The sequence below is a fragment of the Camelina sativa genome, chromosome 8 (assembly GCF_030686135.1).
Source record: "Camelina sativa cultivar CO46 ecotype springtype chromosome 8, ASM3068613v1".
NCBI classification, from domain to species: Eukaryota; Viridiplantae; Streptophyta; class Magnoliopsida; order Brassicales; family Brassicaceae; genus Camelina; species Camelina sativa.
This window is the reverse complement of record NC_141887.1, coordinates 9,730,625-9,753,569: the sequence shown is the minus strand read 5'-3', so window position 1 is coordinate 9,753,569 and position 22,945 is coordinate 9,730,625. Positions and strand designations below refer to the sequence as shown.

The 22,945-nt window shown below is 36.4% G+C and overlaps 1 protein-coding gene, 1 long non-coding RNA gene, 1 other non-coding gene and 2 pseudogenes across 4 annotated transcripts in view; 2 read left to right on the top strand and 3 right to left on the bottom strand.

Annotated features, from left to right (window-relative positions):
• Positions 1 to 2,577: 2,577 nt before the first annotated feature.
• Positions 2,578 to 3,517, bottom strand: LOC104706905 (NADP-dependent malic enzyme 3-like). The gene is made up of 3 exons (XM_087460403.1): positions 3,409 to 3,517; positions 2,927 to 3,055; positions 2,578 to 2,824 (listed from the first exon to the last, which is right to left on the bottom strand). Exons 1-3 carry the CDS (start codon positions 3,452 to 3,454, stop codon positions 2,736 to 2,738), a joined length of 264 nt encoding a protein of 87 aa, XP_087316529.1. The 5' UTR covers positions 3,455 to 3,517; the 3' UTR covers positions 2,578 to 2,735.
• Positions 3,457 to 6,503, bottom strand: LOC147939860 (NADP-dependent malic enzyme 3-like; annotated as a pseudogene). Its single transcript, XR_015563114.1, has 16 exons — positions 6,361 to 6,503; positions 5,993 to 6,113; positions 5,840 to 5,914; positions 5,613 to 5,764; positions 5,417 to 5,522; positions 5,267 to 5,332; positions 5,079 to 5,174; positions 4,888 to 4,959; positions 4,710 to 4,793; positions 4,525 to 4,623; positions 4,395 to 4,442; positions 4,248 to 4,301; positions 4,071 to 4,169; positions 3,895 to 3,984; positions 3,568 to 3,808; positions 3,457 to 3,499 (listed from the first exon to the last, which is right to left on the bottom strand). The product of XR_015563114.1 is annotated as an NADP-dependent malic enzyme 3-like (transcript).
• Positions 6,504 to 10,453: 3,950 nt separating this feature from the next.
• The window catches only part of LOC104706902 (uncharacterized), a 38,552-nt gene continuing 26,060 nt past the window's right edge, over positions 10,454 to 22,945 (bottom strand). The window contains exon 7 of the long non-coding RNA XR_015563298.1: positions 10,454 to 10,483. This is a non-coding gene — a long non-coding RNA (uncharacterized LOC104706902). The remainder of the gene's footprint in view (positions 10,484 to 22,945) is intronic.
• Positions 13,693 to 14,718, top strand: LOC147939859 (uncharacterized; annotated as a pseudogene).
• LOC147939858 (small nucleolar RNA R71) lies at positions 19,293 to 19,399 on the top strand. The gene has a single exon (XR_015564816.1). It is a non-coding gene; the product is annotated as a small nucleolar RNA R71 (small nucleolar RNA).

The window sequence follows — 22,945 nt, the reverse complement described above, 5'->3', positions numbered from 1 at the left end:
ATCGGAAACTACCGAAGAACCATACATCATATAGCTTTTTTTTTATAAAACTATACATCATCGAGCTAGTACTTTAAAAGAAAAACTATAAGTTGCTTCTCTTCTACATGACATGTGTGACATTAATAATGTCTTTAAGTTCGAAAGATCTCGTAACATATGCATTTTAGCAAATTTCATATTTTGACAATTTATATTAAAAAACTTATATGCAAACATGTAACCGTGTGTGCATATCATGACTCATGAGACAAAGAAAGACGTATAATGCATTGTTGTTTCGCCATCGGAACCATCATCATCATTCTCATCGATTCATCTCCATGGCCATATCTTTTTTTTTTTTTTTAAACCAAACATATAATTAGAAAAAAAAACTTCAAAATTGGTTATCGGATGATAAATATGCAAAGAACGAGTAAAGCAATCTGTTTGTACATTTGACTCACACAGAATCGTGGTAAGAATAAAGGAGGAAAATGCAGTTCTAAGCAAACTGAAATCATCTAATAGATTGAAAAAGACAAGCCAATCTTCAGGAGACTACACCATCGCGACTAGTTCTGCATAATCAGTCTCAAAACACTGACAATCGAACCCGCCAGTCATGATAGACTCCATAGCCCAAACCAAAGCATGTAACTCTGAATGTAAGGGGGAATGACTATGTTGATGGCTCCGTGCTCCCAAGCAAATCGTCTTATCCTCACTATTACAATACCATTAACCCAAACCTACAAAAGGATATGTAGCTTTTCAAGAGCCACAAAAGATTTTTTTTTTGTGTAAATAAAAAATTGGAGAGTGGAGGCCGACATAGAAAAGGAAACAAGAAAGAGGAAAGAGATTCCTAGGCATGCTTAAATGAGTGCCTACCGATAAAAGGAAGAAAGTAGTAGGTTTCCGTTTCTCCCTCGTTTACAAAACCTTCTTCTGTTTATTTTTACATAGTATATAAAATTTTAATATATATATATATTGCAAATATTAATTGTATACTAATTCCACTACTAAAAGTCCACTACCAACTGAATTTTTGTTGCTGTAATTTGGCCTCCTTAGTCCATAATGTATTAATGTTTGTCCATTTTTTTCAAGTTACATAATTGATTGGTTTACGGAATTCGTCCACCCATGAAGAATATCTTAAAGTAATGATATTACCGATACGGTAATCAAGTTTAACTTTAGAAATATATCAAGATGGTTTAAGGATCTTTCAACTCAATCTAAGAAAAGTTAATAGCTGTCTGTGACACATATATAATCAAATAAGCTGTAATTTTAGCTGGTGAAATCACCTAACTAAAATGGGTTAATTAGGGGTATTCCAACTGTCATATGCTAGAGTACCAAGGTTTTGGAGGATGTGTTGTCATCTGCTTTTTACAAATTTTTTGTCTTTTGCTCTATTTTTTCTTTTTACCAATCCTTTACATTTCCAGACTTTTGTATATAATATTTTCCATTTGTTAATATATATAATTCACATATCAACCAAAAAAAATATCAAGTGTAATTATTTTATAATAAACATATCGGACATTCAAATGTTTTTAGGATACTTGAATGTTATAAAATTTGATACTAGATGGATTAGGTATGTATTGAGTCAGCAATCCCATGAGGCACAACTTAATAACATGCCAAATTAGTTAAACTGACTGTCCTCGTATTGTTATCTAATAGACAGCGGTAAAATCATCCCCAAGAAATATTGCACTTGTAATTCATATACTCTTATTTAACACCCAAGGAGAAAACAAACATAAAGAACTACGTTATAAACTAGAAATAATGTGTTCTAAACTAAGAAGTTATGATGACCATTTTGATACCAATACTCAGTACACATTTAGGCATACTTATCATTTTTTAAAGGAAATAATCACAAAAAAGGTCTAGAACAATTATAGATGTTCAATGAATGTATAACCACCAAAAAAAAAAAAAAAAAAAAACCCCAAAGCCATCATCATTAACATAAATAATTATGCTACTAATGGAGGGCCACCACTTGCAAATTTACTTTTTATCTTTCTCTTATACCATTATTTATTTATCTTTTCTTGATTTTTGAGATATGATGGATGGGATCATTGACTTTGCAATGATTATAATTTTAGGCCCAAAATCACTTCAAATATTCTCTTTAACACTCCTTTTGGCTTTATACTTTACTCTTTTAATATAGTAGATAATAATTGCTTTTTTTAACAAACAAATGGTGGAATTAGTAAAGCATCAAATGAATTTGTCATTGGTGACACAATACAAATAATATTGGTGACAAGAAAAATGTGGTATGGGTAACCATATTATTTGTGTGGTGCAACAGACAATGTAAAATACGATCTAATTGTGATACAAAATTAGGAAAATTACAAAACTGCTACTTAGAGATCAAAATCATTATATACTACAAAAAAAAAATAGAAAAAAAAATCAGCAAATAGCCTAAGCAATAAATTAAAAGGTCAATATCCATTTTCTCTAATCCCTTAATCTCAAATCAGCTGTCTAGCGTCTAGCAAATTTTTAAACATTGCTCAAACCTAATGAGTAAGACATCTATGATGAGTCAAGCATTATTTTACTATTAATAAAGAAGTGTTATCTCATTAGTAAAAAGTTAATATAATAGTAAAAACAGTTTAGAAGTTGTCTTGTATAGAAAGCACCAAAACTGAAAAGCAAAAGGTCAAAAAGCTGAGGACAGTGTGCGTAAAGAATGTTTAACGGAAGTTTCTGTAGACAGGGCTGTACATGCAGCTCTCTGCCATCTTGACGAGGTTCTTAGGACGAGGCAGGTTCGATGCCAGTCCTGCAACAAACGACAACAACTTGACATCACATTTTGCAAAGAAAATATATTTTGACATCAGCAGTTCATCACATTAACAATATGAAGATTTGTGAAGCTAACCGAGTTCGTAGGTTTTGTCTCCCACACTGGCTGCAATGTTAGCAGATATCTTCCTGATGTTCGCAAAAGGCGGATAGATCAATCCGTTCGCAAAATTCTCTTCCGTCACTTGGGAGGCTAGTGCCTCCGCTGATAAAACATATAGGAAACACAGATTAGAAAAGATACACAAATTGGTCTATATCGTAACGGTTACATTTGATATAAATTTTTCATATGAGGATCCGACTTATCGTGATTCCGTGTGGTGGATTTTCAATTGGCTAATTAACGAAATAAATGAAAAATTATGAGGCAGGATGATCAAAAATATATCTTGTGGAACTAAAAATTATTTGGCACATATTAATAGAAGACTATTAAAAAATAACTAATCAAAAAAGAGTGATGCATTTTAGGTATTTATGCTAACAACAATTACAGCCAGAGTGTGACATTAATGCATCAGTTTCATTAGCGAAAAGAGTGCCTTGTATACTTACAAGCTGCTAGAAGCATGTCATCACGGACACGAATGGCACCAGACATGATCAAACCAAGACCAAGACCCGGGAAAATGTAGCAGTTGTTTGCCTGTAGTGTGGAAAGGACATGAGCTCTGAATTGTCCACAAACATGTTACAGTATAAAAATAAACAAACCTGGCCAGGCGTGAATGTTTGGCCATTATACTCAACAGGGTCAAATGGGCTTCCACTTGCAAATATTGCACGACCCTATAATCAAACACAAGGTTTTTTTTTAGCCGCATCAAATGAAATTCTATATTTCTGGGGGTATCAATGAGCTTTATTAGATAGTGACCTTGGTCCATTTGTAAGCTTCTTCCGCCGTGCACTCGGCTTGAGAAGTTGGGTTTGAGAGAGCAAGAATCAAGGGTTTCTGTAACCCACCACATAAAGATTAATTAGCATCAGAAACAAGAACATAGATACCGAGAAACCAAATCAAAAGGAAGGCAATAAAACCTCGTTCAAAGTGGCCATTGCCTCCACTACTTCCTTTGTGAAAGTCTTACCCACACCAGAAGTTCCAATAAGCACAGTTGGCTTGATTGCCTGAATTAAGACAATAACTAAACACTCTTAGAAATATTTCTCATTTACTCATGAACAGATCTTAAGATGAGTTGTATTTTGAGTACATTAACAGCTTCCAAGAGCTCCTTAACGGGCTCGTGTTCATGCGCCCATGGCTGCTTAAAATGCTGAAGAGATTCTTTCCGTGAGCTAACGATCAGTCCCTACAAGATAATCCAAAAAAAAAAGTTTCATAAAATGAACAAGAAAGCAATGACCAACAATAATGTAATCAACAATACCTTTGAGTCCACAAGCCATATATTCTTCCGGGTTTCATCTATTGGTGTTCCAGTCTGCATAACAATAAAGTCACAGATTCATCGTAAGAACGAGCAAAGGGAATCAACAGAATATCACAAAGGCGAAACCGCGCAAGACTATCTTACCTCTTTTGAAATTTTAAGAGCAATTAGCTCAGCGATTCCAGTTCCAGCCTTCAAAGAAGATAAAAAGCTTTAGCAACATGACAAATACTTGACAAAAGAAACTTTTATGGTATATGTTATCAAGTCTCACCTCTCCAGCACCCAAGAACAAAAAGGTATGGTCAGCTAGGCTTTTACCAAGTACTTTCTGAGCAGCAATTAGGCCAGCAAGCACAACTGATGCAGTACCCTACAAGTTTACACATCATAAATTTTTTTGATAGTGATCACTTTTCAAAAACTCACAAACGGTACTACTAATGTTGAACATCTTACTTGGATATCATCGTTAAAAACAAGATGAGTAGAGCAGTACTTAGAGAGAAGCTCAAACGCGTGGTGGTTAGCAAAATCTTCAAACTGAAAACCAAGAACATTTGTTATCCTATCTTTATCAACAAAATATTGAAAAGATACATTTTGTTTTATGCAAGAACCAAATCATACGACCTACCTGCACCAACACTTTTTCACCATAGTTCTGTTTAACAGCACACATGAACTCATGCAAAAACTCTGAGTATTCCTGAATCACAATAGAAAACAAAAGAAACGTAAAACTCATGCAAAAACTCTGTTTAACAGCACACATGAACAGCAAACAAAAGAAATGCATAAAAATCAGAAAAAGATAATTAGTAAAACCTCGCCATTTGCTCTCTTCTGTTTAAGGCCAATGTAAAACTCATCATTCAAAAGCTTCTCATTGTTTGTACCAATGTCAATTGTGATTGGGAGGCACTACATGTGGAACATTCAGAGAAAAAAACAATCATAATTAACAACTAAGAATTCTTAAAACAATTCAGTAGTGTTTTGGTTTCGGTGCTTACAGCCGATGGACGGATTCCTCCCAAAGCTGTGTAAAGTGAAAGCTTCCCAACAGGGATTCCCATTCCCTATGAAAAATCACCAACCATTCAAAATCAATATTAAGACAAAAGAGAAATTAAGTTTTCTAGTGTTGAAAACTCTGTTTATACCTGGCAACCAAGATCACCAAGACCGAGAATGCGCTCACCATCAGTGACAACAATAACTTGAATCTCTCTCTGTGGCCAATTCTTCAAAACTTCAAGAATCCTCCCCCTTTTAGAATTACAAAAATTGTACTTAAAAATGCTTAATAAATGAATGGAAAATGATATATTGTAGACAAGTATTTTAAATCACAGTTACTTCTCTTTCAAGCTGATGTAAAGACCTTGTGGCCTCCTAAAAATGCTCCCATACTTTTGACAAGCCTCACCAACCGTCGGTGTGTACACAACCGGAAGCTATTCCTCCACATTATCAATCAACAGCTTATAAAACAATCTCTCATTCCTTTCCTAAAAGATTCAGAATCCACCATCAAGATTCACAACAGTCTAAAAAAACTAAACCAAAAAAGAACAATGTATTACCTGAAGATCCATGAGAGCCATGTAACGCTGCAGAGGAACCGTGTACTGACGAAGATTATGCATCAGCTTCTTCTCCTATAAAACCAAAAAAAACTGAAATCAACATAACTTCAAACAAAAACAATGAAGATTCTACTCAAAACTAAAATTCACCTGAACTTCTTGAGATAAAACCACAGGAGGAAGAAGACCAGTAATGTAATGAGCATCTCTCTCTTTATCAGTAAAGGCAAGTCCTTTATTGTAACGAGGATCACGCATCAATGTATACCCACTGTTAAAAAAAAAAAAAATTACATATTTCTAGTACTGTTCTTTTTCTTATACACAACAAGATCAACAGTATCAACACACTAATTAAAAAAAAAACAAATGACATTTCTTGGTTTGCAAGTTTAAATAAATAAATCAATTACGTTTACACAGAAGAATCCAAAATCAAGAAACTATTAAATATTTTTTTTGCGAATCTTGAAATTATGTTAGTAAGAAAAAAACCTAAAAATATATTATGATCGCACCTTGCGACAGAGGTAACCCAAGGAGTGACGAGTTGATCCAATGTAGCACTATCTTCGCCGTAAACATCTGAGATTCCACCACCGACGCCGGACCTGTTATCGGAGACATACTCGTCGGAGATCTGAGTTGGATTAGTACTCTTTTTTTTTCACAAATTGGATCAGATAAGAGAGAGACAAGAGAAAATATTAAAAGAAGAAAGGGAAATGCTTCAGAGGAGGAAAAGGATATTGTGTTGAAGAGATTAAAGTGGATCAGAGAAGAGGACAATGTGAATAATAATCGCCGAAGTATAGGCGGAGACAATGACTTCTTGTCTGAAACAATCTTTTTTTCTTTGTTTTTTTCTTTGTCAAAGATGAGGAGGAGAAAAACACATCGACGAGAGTCTCTACTTATTGTCTTTGAAAAAAATTGCAAAACAGATCCAACAACTTATTAGTTTTAGATGTAGAACTACCTCATTAAATTTGAGATGTATTGTAAAGCTGTAAACCCCAAACAACCATATGTTATACTTATACAATTAAACCCTTCTTCGTCACATTTTGTTTCTTTCTTTCATCAAATGTACCTACATTGAGCCAAAGATTAGGCCCGTGCAAAAGAACCGGGACGGAAGATTGGAACCAAAACCGAACCGAAAAATAGAATCGAACCAAACTTGGAACCAGTAAAATATTTGAACGAATACTCGACTCCTATATTTGAAGAACTAGGTTTGAACCCGCGGTATACCGCGGAACGATTTGTTACTATTTTAAAAATTTTGAAAACTAATTAAGTCAAATTGATATATATATATATATATATATATATATATATATATATATATATATATATATATATATATATATATATATATATTAAAGTAAGTACTAATATTTTGAGATATTTAGTTTTACTAAAGATGTAAAATGGCTTAATAGTATTTTTTCAGTAGAATAATTCAAAGTGTATAGTGTTTTAGATATATATATATATATATATATATATATTATTCGTTTTTAAGTGATATGTTTAAATTATGTAACACATTATTGTAGTCAACACAATTTTAAATTATAATTTTATTTTATTTTGTTATATTTTTATTTACTAATTATCTCTATATTTTTTTTTAATCTGTAATTGCTGTTAATATTGATTCGAAATAATATTGATCATATATTTACGTTTATGAGAAAATATTAACATTTATATCTATTGGGTTACATTAAAATTACATTTCATATTGGGCCAGATTAGGTCTGTTTATATAAAGTATCTGAAGGGCCTGTTTTTTGTTTTCATTTTTTTTTCAAACGTACACTGCCCATTTTTGGCTGGAATCTAGATAGGAAACCACACTTTTTTTTTCCTTAAAGCTGAACTTCATCTCCGAGCAATCAACTTCGTCAAGCTTTTCATGTTGATTCCAGAAAATTAGTTCTCTATTTCAATCTGTATCGTTTTAATCTTTTCATATCTCTATTTTTTGGAGAGCTATTCAAGGTTCAGATAACAATGGTTGTTAAAAGTGGTGCTTTTCCATTTTGTTTTAATCGGCTATCTATCAGCAATTAATCAAGTCAAGTATTGCTTTTTCTTTAAATTGGTTAACTCCTTCAAGCAATCAATCATCTGTGATACGCCCAAATTCGAGGATCACTCAGCCGGATTAGAAAAGATAGAAACTCGCCAAGGTGCAAGGTGCAACAAGGGAGATTTAATGGAATGAGGGGTCGCACAGCAGTTGCGGAAGGCTGCTGATATTCCCAACTCCAATGGCTGCTAGATATGACTCACTAGTCCAGCAAGAGGAGGCTGTTACTTGGATATTACACACCAAGAAACAAAGAAGTATTCTAGACAAAGAACAAAGAGATATACTCATAAAATGAAAACGAAATTGATTGATTATTCTCAAATGAGATTACATGAGTTTATAAAGAGATAGAAAACTTGGTCACAAAGCCAAATATTATTCTTGAAACTAAAACACAATAAAGATAGATAGTTGAATGAAGATTCAACTCTTGAAGTTTGTCTTCCCAAGGTGTCATTCCCAAGGTGAGTTGAACTCTATTTTCGTCACCCCTCTTTGACCACAAAATAAAGTGATTATTTTGGGTTTTCTTGGACTTGAATTAGGCTCAAAGTGGACTGGACTTGATAGATATCATCCCCAATAGAATTTCCCATGCTCTCTTTGGCCATAAGCTCTTGAATTGACCCATTATGTGTTTCCTTGATCTTCTCTCTCTTTGACTCTTTGATCCAGCTGTACGATGAGAAAAAACATTGGCTATATGATTTGTTCACCTTGGTCTTAGTATAAACAACTCCTGGTTGCAAAACATGATTCTGGAAGCACCTAAACCAATTGGACCTAAAACTCTTCAGATGAAGAACTAGATTGACCTCATTTGGTAAATGAAGCGTAACTTTGTGGTTTGTTGGCTAAATCTTGTGTTCTTGGGCTTGTTGGAAACATAAGAGATTCATTGAAATCCTCCAACTGATTTCGTCTCGAAATTGTTGCTGAGCTGGTCTGTGTTATGTGATGTTTGGCTCAGACGTGAAACTCGGACTTAGATAGATCCACTGACTTGAGATATCCATATCTTTCACATATGAACTGATCTCAATGTGATTCCAATCCATGGTTCCGGAATGGATCAAGATTCCATAACAGTTTGGTTTATAGCTTGAATCTTTCTGACTTGGTTGGAATCCTCCGTTGAATGCTCGTAGGTCCAAATCGCGTAGCCATGAGTTCACATGATTTGTAAATTGAATAACTCCTTCATCCAAACTCTGATTGGACTGATTCCATTTCGAGATATGCTCTAAATGAGGTAAGAAAGTATCCCAAATAGTCGCTTGGCTGGAAGAATTGATCTTTGACTTTGTTCGTGTTGAACAAGACTCAAGGGTCGTCTTGGATGGTCTCATGATCATATCAATCTGGGTAAGATGCTTCTAAATCTTTATGTATCATTTGTACTTGTATGATTTCTAGTAACTTTGGCTGTGAAGATCTAATCCTCTGGATATTTTACTTGATGATGTTATAGAGTTTTGTTTAATCCCCATTAATAGTAGGATGTGTAATACAGAAAATCGTTTATATCTTTTATGCCTAATCTAAGTGCCTTAGTCAATCTGAAATTGTCTTGATTTTTTCATGTTTCGGAGACAACATCTGCCGAATACTCGTAGTATATACCAATCATATCACGGGTATAGCTTTCATTATGTAATTAGCACTTAAAGATTCAAATAAGTAATCTGTGGTGGTACTGACTTTTTGTTGTGTTTATTGATTGTTACAGAGATAACATACAACCAGATAAGTACATTGTACATTGCTAATTTCTCCCCCTCCCCCGAATGTAATTGATTTTTTCTATTAAAATACTAACTGCCTGCTATATTCTTTGTAGGTTCCCTGTTTGACATCACGTAATTTTGCTGAGCCATATTCTGGGAAGATTCATCATGATTGACAAAATTCGATTCGACCTTAGTTTTGAAAGGTTAGTTTTCTAGAACACTAACTTATGCATTATTATATAGATGAATTTATTTATCATGAATAAAAATATGAAAAACTTTATTATGATAAGATTTGATTCCAGAATGTAAATCAAACAGAAATAATAAAAAACTGGAAACGTTTTAAAGTAGTTTCATAATGTCAATCTTTCGGTAAACTGTAGCCAAACATGGTTCCTTGTATGAGTCGTAGAGCCTGATGAATTGTAACTCCTAAAATCTTTATCATTTGTTGGTCCCTTCAAAAACTTAAAAAAGAATTTTACATAATATGTAGAGATTATATAGAGATATTTTTCAAAAATATATCTCTATATATATAAAAGAGAAGTACAAATTCGAAAATTGCCAAAAATTTTCAAGATTGTCATTCAATTAGTTGTAAAGGAGAGTGTTTTTTTAAATTGGAAGGGGTAATTTTGTCAAACATAAGCAATCGTCATTACCCGACCCGTTTGTAGAAAGGATTCGCGTCCTCTCTCAAAATAACCCGGATTCTACGTTTTTTGGGCTTCGACTCCGATTGATTCAGCTTCTACGAAATCCACTGCCTTTTTTTTTTTTTTTTTGATCAAACAGAAGCTATCATTCCATTAAAATAGAAGGTAACATAAAAGGTAGAGAAGGTTTTTAGGATCCAACATAAAGGGAACTTGCCCAAAGCATAAAATAACAAAGAGGCATAAGTGGATAGGGACAATCGATAGTAAGAGCTTGAGAGCTATGGACCACATGCTATGAAGCAAACTGGAACTTGTGAGATCAAGACCAATCGATGTGAACTCCATGAGCAGGTCAATGGAGGAAGAGGTGGCCATTGTCTTAGGTCGAAGACTATTTGGTGTTGAAAGGGTCAAAGCTGATTGTCTCACCGGAGTGAGAGGGGCTACTCTAGGTAGAGCTTTGGTAAAAGGTCGAGCAAAGGTAGAGCTCTGAGGGCCGATCGCTACTAAGTAGTTGCAGGTCCAAGGTTGAGTGAGAAGAGCTTAAAGAGCTTGTGGTAACCACTACTCCATGGAGTGGGGGTCATAATGCCACTGATCTTCAAGTTTCTATGAGGGGGCTTCATAAAGTAGATGAATTGCGGTTTTGAGAGCTTTACAATCAGGCGAGGTGGATATAGGAGGCTGGTGAAAACTCGGTAATCCCAACTCATAAAAGGTGGGATCATAATGCCAAGCTTCCCCAAGCTATCTCCATCAAAGAGAACATCCCTAGGAGATCCGACAAACACAGTTTTCAAAGGACTCTTGTACCAATCTAGCAACAATGGTGACTTAGAGATCAAAAGCAGTCTTCGAACTAGTGATAGCACTAAGCAAACCAAGCGTTGATTAGGGTGGAAGAGAGTGGAGTTTAGACCAAACATGGATTCACACTGAACTCGACACAAAGGGTTATCAAGCAAATTATAAGAAACCAATACTCTGCTATCGAGAGAACCTCGTCTTGACCAAGCAGAAATCATCGGTACTAAACAATTTGAACTTGATATAAAGCAACTATAAGCGGGTGTGGGTAGGTTCCAATGCAGGGATGACTCATAGTCTAGGCAAAGTAGACTATCTACTAGGATTCCGGGATAAGATTAGGGAGCAAACCTGGGCCAAAGAGAGAACAAGGTCGGGACAGAGCAAGCCGTGGTGATGGGTTTCTTCGTCAAGATCTTCAATGGCTCTGGTGTCAACACAGAGCTCCCATCCAGCTGCAGCCAAGTAAAACACTTGGAGAGAGGATAGAACTCCAAGGATCGGAGAGATGTTAAGGTTGAATGTGGAAAAAACCAGATCGAGAGATAGTCTCCAAGGTTACCAGGGCATTGGGGGGGGGGGGGGGGGTTGAGGGGTGGACTCAGACAGCTGGGTACTCAGACGAGTAACCTCATTGAGAGAGGGAGACGGAAGCGGAGGAGAGATGGTAAGTAGATGAAGCTGATGCAATACCAGGGTTAAGATCTGGACTCCGGTGAAAATAAACAAGGACATGAACGAGATTTGCAGATAGAGGAGAGGACAGAGATGAAGAAACCAAAGCCCAGCGACGCCGATCGGTCACGACGACGACGGGGAAAGGAACCTCGGTTAACAAAAGTTTTACATTAACAAAAGTTTTCAATTAAAGAAATACATATAATTTTATTTTATTTTAAAATGTTATATATCTCTCATCCCTGAGTTCAACATCAATCTTGTTTGTTGGCTTGTTGTTAACATCTATTGTCTCCATCGCACCAAAATTAACCACTTGACCAACAATGTCTGTGTAAACACAGAAACGGATTTGTGAGAAGACACATAAACTTTTGAAGAGATATTTAAAATATTTATGTTATTCATACGATTACCTATTAGGAAGTTTGGGTTGAGGTTCCCGGATATTACATAATCAAATCGGGAAAGAGATAAGTATTGAAATTAGGATCCAGAATTGTAATTTGTAACAGACAAACCTTAAGGCTTTTATGAAATGGGCCTATTTTGAGGGACACTAAATTAAGTAAAGTGGCCCTACTCAAACGTTACCATTTAGGATTTGTTTCAGTTACTTAAGAGTTAAGAAGCTAGTAGGTGTTGTAAATCACTTAGGATGGATCTCCATAACCGGCCCATACACATGTTCAAGTCCATTAGGCCCATTGGTCCTCTTCTCTTATTCTAAGTCGGTTTAGGAATCCCATTGTACTTAGGGCTTTATCCTTTTACTATATAATGTACTTATTCGATTGAATCATTAATAAGAATACAAGAGAATATTACCTTCGAGTTTCTCTACTTTCACAACATGTTATCAGCACGAGTTTGCCCTAAACTCCAACTGAGAAAAATCCCTAAAACCCTAAAGCAGCCGCACAACATCCTTTGTTCGTCCAAGCTCTCAACCGGATCAAGTTCGTGATTATTCAAGCTCGGTGATCGGTTCTAAGTTCGTGATCAAGTTTTGTTCGTGACTAGTCCGAGGTTCGTGATCAAACTCAAGGTATATCTGAGGTCTTTAGCTCCCGGATCAATTCCAGTCAACCCCAAACGGTGTAAGGTAAATAAATCGAATTCATCGGACACATATATCGAACCTGATCTTAAATATATTAGAACCCTAAAATCTATAATTACACAATCAACAAATCAAAACCCTAAAGTTCTAAATTCTAGAAAACCCTAAAGCTTATACCCCTAAACCCTAAAACATTAAAATCCGATTGTATGAGGTTTAGAATTGCTTAGGATTGATTGTTTGTTATTGATTGATTGTGATATGTCTTGCATAAATTGAAAACTTAAAATCGAAATTGTCCTATGTCTTGCATGAAACCCTAAAACTAAGAACTTACAATCGAAACCCTAGAGAAAAGTTTTTTCCTAAAACCTCGTGTCCTAATTCTATTCAGAATATGAAAATTTACTAAACTAAAAAGGAAACTTAAAAAAGGAAATAATCTTATCTAGAGAAAAGAAAAACTTAAAAGAGGAAATTCTAAAACCCTGAATTTATTTGCATATTTCTTTATTCATACTAGAATATATTTTTTTTTGTCTAGGATTGTTTCATGCATATATTAATTATGTATTAAAAGACAAGAAATTATTTACTAAAATTGGCATGGTTCGGTCTTAAATACCGCATGGCCTAGACTAAAACAATTGGCATGGTTCGGTCTTAAATACCGCATGGCCTAGACTAAAACAATTGGCATGGTTCAGTCTTAAATACCGCATGACCAAGACTAAAGCGATTGCATGTTTCGGTCTTAAATACCGCATGAATATAAACGGTGCATGTTTTGTATTTTATAGATGTCCAAGATCAACAATCTCAAATATGCTCCAATTAATGTCTCTGGAGACAAATATTTACAATGGGCATTGGACACTAAGATTACCCTGAAATCAAAGGACCTATGTGAGTGCATTGAGGATGATAATGATTGTACCGAAAAGAGTAGGTACAAGGCGATTTTGCTAATACGCCATCATCTTGCTGAGAGTCTCAAGAACCAGTACCTTACCATTGAGAATCCTCTTGACCTTTGGACAGAGTTGAAAAACAGATATGGACACCAAAAGACGGTGTTCCTACTAAAGGCTCAATTCCATTGGAAAAATCAAAGGATCCAGGATTTTAAATCCGTGGATTAGTATAATTCAGAGCTATGTAAGATAGTCTCGATCTTGAAATTATGTGGTAAGGAGGTTACTGAGGAAGACTTGCTAGAGAAAACATTCTCAACCTTTCACACCAATAATATACTGCTTCAGCAACAGTATCTTGAAAAGGGTTTTAAGACATATGCAAGTCTAATCTCTTGTTTGCTACTTGCTGAGCAGAACAATGAGTTATTACTATTGAACAGTGCAATCAGACCTCCTGGTTCTTCCCCATTACCAGAAGCTCACAAGGTTGATATGGCCAAGAAAGAGCCTAAAGAACCTAAAAAAACTAAAGAGTCCAACTACGTCCAGAGAGACAAGTATCACGGCCATGGCCGTGGTAGAGGACGTGGTGGTCGTGGCAATTACCAAGGAAACAATTATGGTCATGGCCATGGGAACCGATCAGACTTTGGTCGTGGTCGAGGTAGAGGCCGCGGAATTTTCAAACCGCAATATAAGACCAAATCCATTTGCCATAGATGTGGTATGGAGAATCATTGGGTAAAGACATGCAGAACCCCTAAGCACCTTGTTGATATCTATCAAGAGAGTTTGAAAAAGAATCCAGAAGCTAACCTGGTTCATCTCGATGGTGAAGGAGATTTCGACCATGAGAATGATGACCAATTGGATTATGAGACTTCGGATTGTCTAGGAGAGGATAATTAAATTTAAAATTGTCTTGATTTAATTTCTATGTTTTATGCTTTGAATTTTATTAGATTATTATTTTGGTTTAAATTCAATTATTTTATTTCCTTCAATATATATTTGTTTGTTTATTCTTTTATGTCTAAAACATAATTCTTGTCCATATTGAGAAATGGCTGAGGAGAAGAATATAATTGTGGTGGATAGTGGATCAAGCCACACAATTTTAAATGATAAGAGATATTTTGCAAAATCTCATTATGAAAAATGTCAATATTAGCACAATAGCCGGTATAGCAATGTCATTATGTTTAATTGAAGGCTACGGCCAGACCCATATACTTTTAACTAATGGCACACATCTTGAAATAAGTGATGCCTTATATTCACCCAGCTCAAAGAGGAGCTTATTGAGTTTCAAAGACATTCGTTTGAATGGTGTACATGTTGAAACTAAGGGTGAAAGAAACCAAGAGTTCCTATATATTACTGAAATCATCCAAGGCCATAAAAAAGTCTTAGAGACTATACCCGCATTATCCACTGGTCTTTACCATGGTAAGATTAATATGATAGAGGCTAATATGGCAATGAACAAGATGTTCAATGAACAATTCACTCTATGGCATGACCGGCTTGGCCATCCGGGTTCTAACATGATGCGTAAGCTTATATTAAATTCAAATGGGCACACTCTAAAAGAGAGAAGAGTTATCCCTAAGAATCTTACGTGTGTAGCATGTGCATAAGGGAAACTCATTATAAGGCCATCACCAATGAAAGTCACTAAAGAGACTTTAAACTTTCTGGAAAGGATACAAGGAGATATATGTGGACCAATACACCCACCTTGTGGGACGTTTAGATATTTCATGGTCCTTATTGATGCATCGACCAGATGGTCGCATGTTTGCTTACTATAACCTAGAAACCTTGCGTTTGCTAGATTGTTGGCCCAGATCATACGTGTGAGAGCCACTTTCCAGATTTTCTACTTAAGACTATATGTCTAGACAATGCTGGTGAATTTACATCCCAAGCGTTTAATGATTACTGTATGTCCATGGGTGTAAGTGTGGAACATCTCGTGGCACATGTACATACACAGAATGGATTAGCTGAATCCTTCATTAAACGAATACAATTAATTGCTCGACCATTACTCATGAGGTCGAAGCTTCCTGTGTTGGCTTGGGGACATGTAGTATTACATGCATCAAATCTTATACGCATCAGGCCATCTAGTGAACATAAATATTCGCCATCCCAATTATTAACGGGTCATGAGCCAGACATATCCCATCTAAAGACATTCAGGTGTGCCGTTTATGTACCGATTGCACCATCACAGAGAACAAAGATGGGACCTCAATGGAGGATGGGAATATATGTTGGATATGATTCTCCCACCATTATTAAGTATCTAGAGCCAACTACGGGTGATTTATTTAAGGCTAGATACGCGGATTGTCAGTTTGCTGAATCCGAATTTCCTATGTTGGGTGGAGAGACAAACAAGATCGTCAAAGAAATATCATGGAATCAAACATCCTTAAATTGGCAAGATCCTCGGACTCTAGCATGTGAGGCAGAGCTCCAAAAGATTATACATTTACAAAAGCTAGCTAATCAATTGCCAGATTCCTTTGTTGACCCAAAGAGAGTTATGAAATCGTACATACCAGCTTGTAATGCACCAGTACGTATTTATGTTCAAAAGGAACACAATCAAGTTGCTACAGAGTCAAAGGCACGTTTGAAACGTGGTAGACCAATAGGTTCCAAAGATAATAATTCTCGGAAATCTAAGAAAGATGCAAATCAAACCGAGGTTAAAGAAAATATAGACATGGCCACGGCAAATCCTAAGGTACCGAATGAGGTTTGGGACGCTGACCTCAAGGTCCTGAAGGTATTGATAATAATGAGATCTCAATAAATTATATCATGTCTGGAATTCAATGGAACCGAAAAGATGTCGACATCGATGAAATATTTGCATACAAGGTAGCACTTGAAATAAATGACGACCATGAACCCACATCCATATTAGAGTGCACTCAAAGTTCAGAATGGTTAAAATGGAAAGAAGCCATTGACGTGGAGTTAAATTCATTAAAGAAAAGGAATGTGTTTGGTCTGATCTTAAGGACACCATTCGATATAAATCCAGTTGGACACAAATGGGTCTTTGTAAGAAAGAGAAATGAGAATAATGAAATCGTGAGATATAAGGTACGGCTTCTAGCACAAGGATTCTCTCAAAGACCAGAAATAGATTATGAGGAGACATACTCCCCTGTGATGGATGCAACGACTTTTAGATTTTTGATAAGTATGGCTATAAGAGAAAAATTTGATTTGCGTTAATGGATGTAGTGATCGCATATTTATATGGTCCACTGGATAATGAAATTTATATGATTTTACCAGAGGGTATTGAGCTCAAAGATAAGAATGGTTCTCGAGAACAATACTGCATAAGGCTAAACAAATCTTTTTATGGACTGAAACAAAGTGGGCGTATGTGTTACAATAGATTGAGTGGTACCTAGCCAAAGAGGGCTATAAATGGTTTGTAATCATAGCAGTATATGTGGATGATTTAAATATTCTAGGAACCTCTGGGGAAATCGCCCAAACAGTTGAATATCTCAAGAAAGAGTTTGAAATGAAAGACCTAGGTAAAACTAAGTTTTGTTTGGGATTGCAGCTTGAGTACATAAATGATGAAATCCTTGTGCATCAAATGGAATATACTGAAAAGGTACTCAAGAGATTTAACATGGACCAGGCTCACCCATTGCCTAGCCCAATGGTTGTGAGAAGCCTTAATTTGGACAGTGATCCATTCGGTCCAAAGAAGGACGATGAAGAAATTCTCGGTCCGGAAGTGCCATACCTCAGTGATATAGGATCGTTAATGTTTTTGGCTAGCCACACTAGACCAGACATTTGTTTTGCCGTGAACCTCCTAGCAAGATTTAGTTCTTGTCCGACCCAAAGGCACTGTAATGGTATCAAACATGTATTGCGTTACCTACAAGGAACGTTGGATTCGGGTTTATTTTATACTAACTATAACAAAGAAGGTTTAGTTGGTTTTGCTGATGCAGGTTATCTATCGGATCCACATAATGCTAGGTCTCAAACCGGTTATGTGTTTACACACGGTGGTACAACAATTTCATGGCGTTCAATGAAGCAAACCATTGTGGCCACTTCATCTAATCATACAGAGATTTTAGCTATGCATGAAGCCAGCCGTGAGTGTGTTTGGTTGAGGTCAATGACTCAACATATTAGGTCAGATTGTGGCATGGCCGATGACAAGGAAGCAACAGTCATATATGAGGACAATACCGCTTGCATCGCACATCTCAAGGAAGGTTACATCAAGGGAGATCGGACGAAGCACATATTATCTAAGTTCTTCTTCACACATGAACTACATAAGGTCGGAGAAGTACAGGTGGTACAAGTTCTATCATGCGACAATTCAGCCGATCTCTTCACTAAGTCATTACCGACATCGACATTCAAGAAGCTAACGCACCAGATTGGGATGCGGAGACTCAAGAACTTTTAGTGATGCTTGGAACAGGGAGAGTAATGCGTGTTGTACTCTTTTTCCTTCACCATGGTTTTGTCCCACTGGGTTTTCTTGGTAAAGTTTTAATGAGGCAGCGTCTCCAAGCATATTATGGTGATCTCTTAGCATTTGCACGGTTATGTCATTGAAACTGACTTTCTTTGTGGTGTGGTGAAAGAAAGATGTATGGAATGATGATGTATGGAATGAATAGAAGTCAGGGTGTTTCAATTCCCCTTATGCAGTTGCAGTATAAGAGGTGTCAATCCTATCTAAGTGATTGTGAACAATTAAGATGTGCATATGAGTCTAAGTCAAGCCAATTGTAAAGATTGTTTGTCACTAACAATCCTAAAATGAGATATGAAATGCAGAAAGTAAAAACAACTAGAACAAGATACTAAATGCAAACAGAACAGACAAATTAAAGCTATAATGAAACTAGAACAGAGATAGACACTATGCTAATGAACTAATGCAAGACAAGTAATGAACATGAAACTACGTGAATGCAATGGAAATGAAACAGGAATGAAACAAGACAATCACAAATCAAAAACACAAGTTCTGGGGATGAACTCGAGCAGCACTCGACCGAGTGTAGGTCGAGTACGTGGTCGAGCTAGACTTAAACGTGAAAACAGAGCAACACAAGAAAAACAGAGCAATGCAGAAACTAATCAAACAACAAGCAAGCAATGATATTTAGACTAAGATTTCAATAAACAAAGAAGGCCTTGAGGAGGGATTCATGGGCTGAGCTAATCATTGTGGTTATCTAACTTGGTCAACAAATCTCAAGCAAACATTGAGCTGATCTCTAGACATACTATCATAATCCTCATTATAGTTGCCATCAGATTGAGCAAGGTTCTCAACTAACTCCCATCCTTCTTCCACATTCTTGTTGAGGAAGTTGTCATTAGAGGCTGTATCAAGAAGCATTCTTATCTTGGGAAGCACTCCTCTATACAAGGTGCTTAGAAGTGACTCATTGTTGAAGCCATGGTGAGGACACTGAGTCTGGAATCCTTTAAACCTCTCCCAAGCTTCACAAAAGCTCTCATTATTCCTTTGAGCAAACCCAGAAATTTCATTCCTCAACCTAGCAGTCCTGGCATTGGAGAAGAACTTGGCCAGAAAAGCTTTCTTGCATGCATCCCATGTGGTGATAGCTCCAGTAGGAAGAGTCTTCTCCCAAAGGTGAGCTTTGTCTCCAAGAGAAAATGGGAAGAGCCTTAATTTGAATCCATCTTCACTCACTCCATTGATCTTAGTGAGCCCACATATTCTGTCAAACTCATCAAGGTGATCTAGTGGATCCTCCATTGGCAACCCATGAAACCTGTTGGCTTGTATCATTGAGATCAATCCACTCTTGATCTCAAAGTTATTGTTTGCTACTGAAGGTGGCACAATTCCAGCCCTTTGGTTGTGGGTATTGGGTGCATCTCCCGCACCAATGTGCCTTGGTCTTTGTTCATGGATAGTTGTTGTTCCATGATGTCTTGACCTTGTTGTTGTTGAACTACTCTTCCTTGCTTATGTCTCAAACCCTTTTGTAGCCTGTGGATGTTGTCAATAGGCTGTTGAAGACTGTCTTTGCCTTTTGACCTTGTGTGCATCAACAAACTCTACTACAGACTCGAACAGGTACACGGTCGAGCGCAGGCTCGAGTGGGTGGTCGAGTCGACTGGGAAGTAATGGCTATTTGGATCCGGCTTCTGGCTCGATCAAGTGCTCGATCATAGCTCGGTCGAGTGGTGGTCGAGTAGGTGGTCGAGTGGTACCTGAAACACAAAACAGCCAAGCAAAGGAAGATTCGAGTTCAGTAACTTCACAAGTGTTTAAACGAACTTAATCTTAGACTAATAATGATCATAAATGTCACAAAACACACTCAAATGGGCAACGTCGCCTAATTGAAACTGACTTTCTTTGTGGTGTGGTGAAAGAAAGATGTATGGAATGATGATGTATGGAATGAATATAAGTCAGGGTGTTTCAATTCCCCTTATGCAGTTGTAGTATAAGAGGTGTCAATCCTATCTGAGTGATTGTGAACAATTAAGATGTGCATATGAGTCTAAGTCAAGCCAATTGTAAAGATTGTTTGTCACTAACAATCCTAAAATGAGATATGAAATGCAGAAAGTAAAAACAACTAGAACAAGATACTAAATGCAAACAGAACAGACAAATTAAAGCTATAATGAAACTAGAACAGAGATAGACACTATGCTAATGAACTAATGCAAGACAAGTAATGAACAGGAAACTACGTGAATGCAATGGAAATGAAACAGGAATGAAACAAGACAATCACAAATCAAAAACACAAGTTCTGGGGATGAACTCGAGCAGCACTCGACCGAGTGTAGGTCGAGTACGTGGTCGAGCTAGACTTAAACGTGAAAACAGAGCAACACAAGAAAAACAGAGCAATGCAGAAACTAATCAAACAACAAGCAAGCAATGATATTTAGACTAAGATTTCAATAAACAAAGAAGGCCTTGAGGAGGGATTCATGGGCTGAGCTAATCATTGTGGTTATCTAACTTGGTCAACAAATCTCAAGCAAACATTGAGATGATCTCTAGACATACTATTCTAAGACATGTTTAATCCACTCTCATGGCAAGAAACAATCAAACCTATGCATTTCTAGACTTGTTCTCACAAAGAAAAGAATCTACACAAGCAGGCATTAAGCAATACATCTCAAACCAAACAAGACTTCTAATCTCTTAGCAAGCCTAATGGTAAGCTCTAGATCTAGCCTTATCTATGCTCCTTAGACAATGGTGTGATGCTAAGATGCTTGAAATCAAACCCTACCTTCTCAGATATAGGATCAGCATTAAGATCATCTAGCCTAGAAGAGATCTACAACAATCAACCTTGACCAAATCAAACAAACCACAAGATCAACCCAGCCTAACCCATCCTCAAGGTCCTAAACAAACTACTCACAAGAACACATAGTGAAATATGTCAAAAACCCAGAAAATAATGAAACTTGCATCATTAGAAAGATGAAACAGAGATCTACAATATTGATGAAGGAATAAAACTCGAAATCTTAATACTTTGAAAGTTATGAAACAAACAAAATATAAGAATCTAGTCTTTCTCTCTCAAACAAGTACAAAATCTAAAAATAAAAGAAAGTGCAAAAGGAATAAAATCTAAAAAAGGTAAAAACTAGGTTTTAGACTCTCTAAAAAGCTGGACTCTTTGGTGGCTGCAGGTACAAGGGCTTTACATAGGAGATGAGGTGGAAGCCCTAAAAATACAAAAAGTCAAAGCAGTCAACGGCGCGGTCAACTCGACCAGTGCTCAGTCGAGTGGCTGGTCGAGCTGGCTTCTCTCGTGCATTCTCCACTCGGTCGAGTCCTTCTCAGCACACGGTCGAGTGGTGGTTGAGTGGTGCGGTCGAGTTGGACTCCGGACCTTGATTCTACAGCCTTAACTCTCTTGTTTTCTCCTCAGGATTGCTTCACTTCTCCTCAGCATTGCTTCCATGCTCCTTAAGCTCCAAAATCACCTGTTTATGCATGAAAAGATGCAAATGCAATGCAACTATACTCTAATGCATGATTAGTCCTAAAGCTACATAATAATGGCCTAAATGGATAGCAAAAGATGCAAAAGTTGTGAATAAACTAAGGGAAAACAAGGTAAAATATATGAACATCAACACTCCCAAACTTAGTCTTTGCTTGCCCTCAAGCAAATAATCAAGACAAAAGAAGGTAGGTGAGGTTTGAAAGTGGGATCTCAGCTCCTAAAGCTTGCAAATAGACTATCTAGAATCAATGTCCAAGTTACTAGTACTATGATGCAACTTGAATGAGCTATACTTAAAGACTTTAGACAAGCATATCACAACCTTTACTGATTTGAGCCTTAGACATCCACATGCATTCAAATCAACCATTTCCTTTAACATTCATTAATCAAGAACATGAATCAATTATGTGCAATGCTTAAACTCATTTGGCTTGGCAGTAAAAGGTTTAGAGACAAATGGTCTCTTTTTAGAGTAGGGCTTATCAATATCAAGGTTTTCTCATAAAAAATGGATTGAGCTTTAGAAGAATGCTAAAGGTAAGAACACTTAGACACATACAAGAACAAAACCTTGTCTACCCAAAGGCACCCAAAGTGTTTATCCTATCAATCTAAACCCAATTGATCCTAGTGCTACCCTTTAACTTCTTTTCTTTTTTTTCACCCTTTTCTCTTTTGGTTTTAAAGTCTTAGAAGAGGTTTCTTATTTGATCTTTCTAGTAGAACGGGGGATTCTTACTTATTTGCTATGGTTCTCTTTTCTTCTTATTCTTAAGACATATAAGCATTTTGCTAGACTTCTCTTTTCTTTCTTTCTTTTCTTTAACTAGAACCATCTTTAAACAACCTTATTCTTCCCATTCTTTCACTAGACTTTAAATTTTCTTAAACACATTCCCCTCCTAAAGACTCTAACCTTTTCTTTCTCTTTTTTTTCTCTTTTCTTTTCATAATAGCCAAGTCCCAAACCCAACAAGTGAACCACCTAGTCCTATCTAGTTTGAAAAATGCAAACTAGAACTACACAAGGCTTTACTCTTGTCAGTTCAAACCTAACACTTTCTACCAAGCTCAATCC

Excerpts from the sequence above, each read along its gene's own strand:
- LOC104706905 (XM_087460403.1), bottom strand. The coding sequence starts at position 3,454 with ATGTCTGGTGCCATTCGTGTCCGTGATGACATGCTTCTAGCAGCTT. Across the intron at positions 3,056-3,408 it reads TGACATGCTTCTAGCAGCTT|CGGAGGCACTAGCCTCCCAA; the intron begins GTAAGTATACAA and ends ATGTTTTATCAG. Across the intron at positions 2,825-2,926 it reads AGACAAAACCTACGAACTCG|GACTGGCATCGAACCTGCCT; the intron begins GTTAGCTTCACA and ends CGTTTGTTGCAG.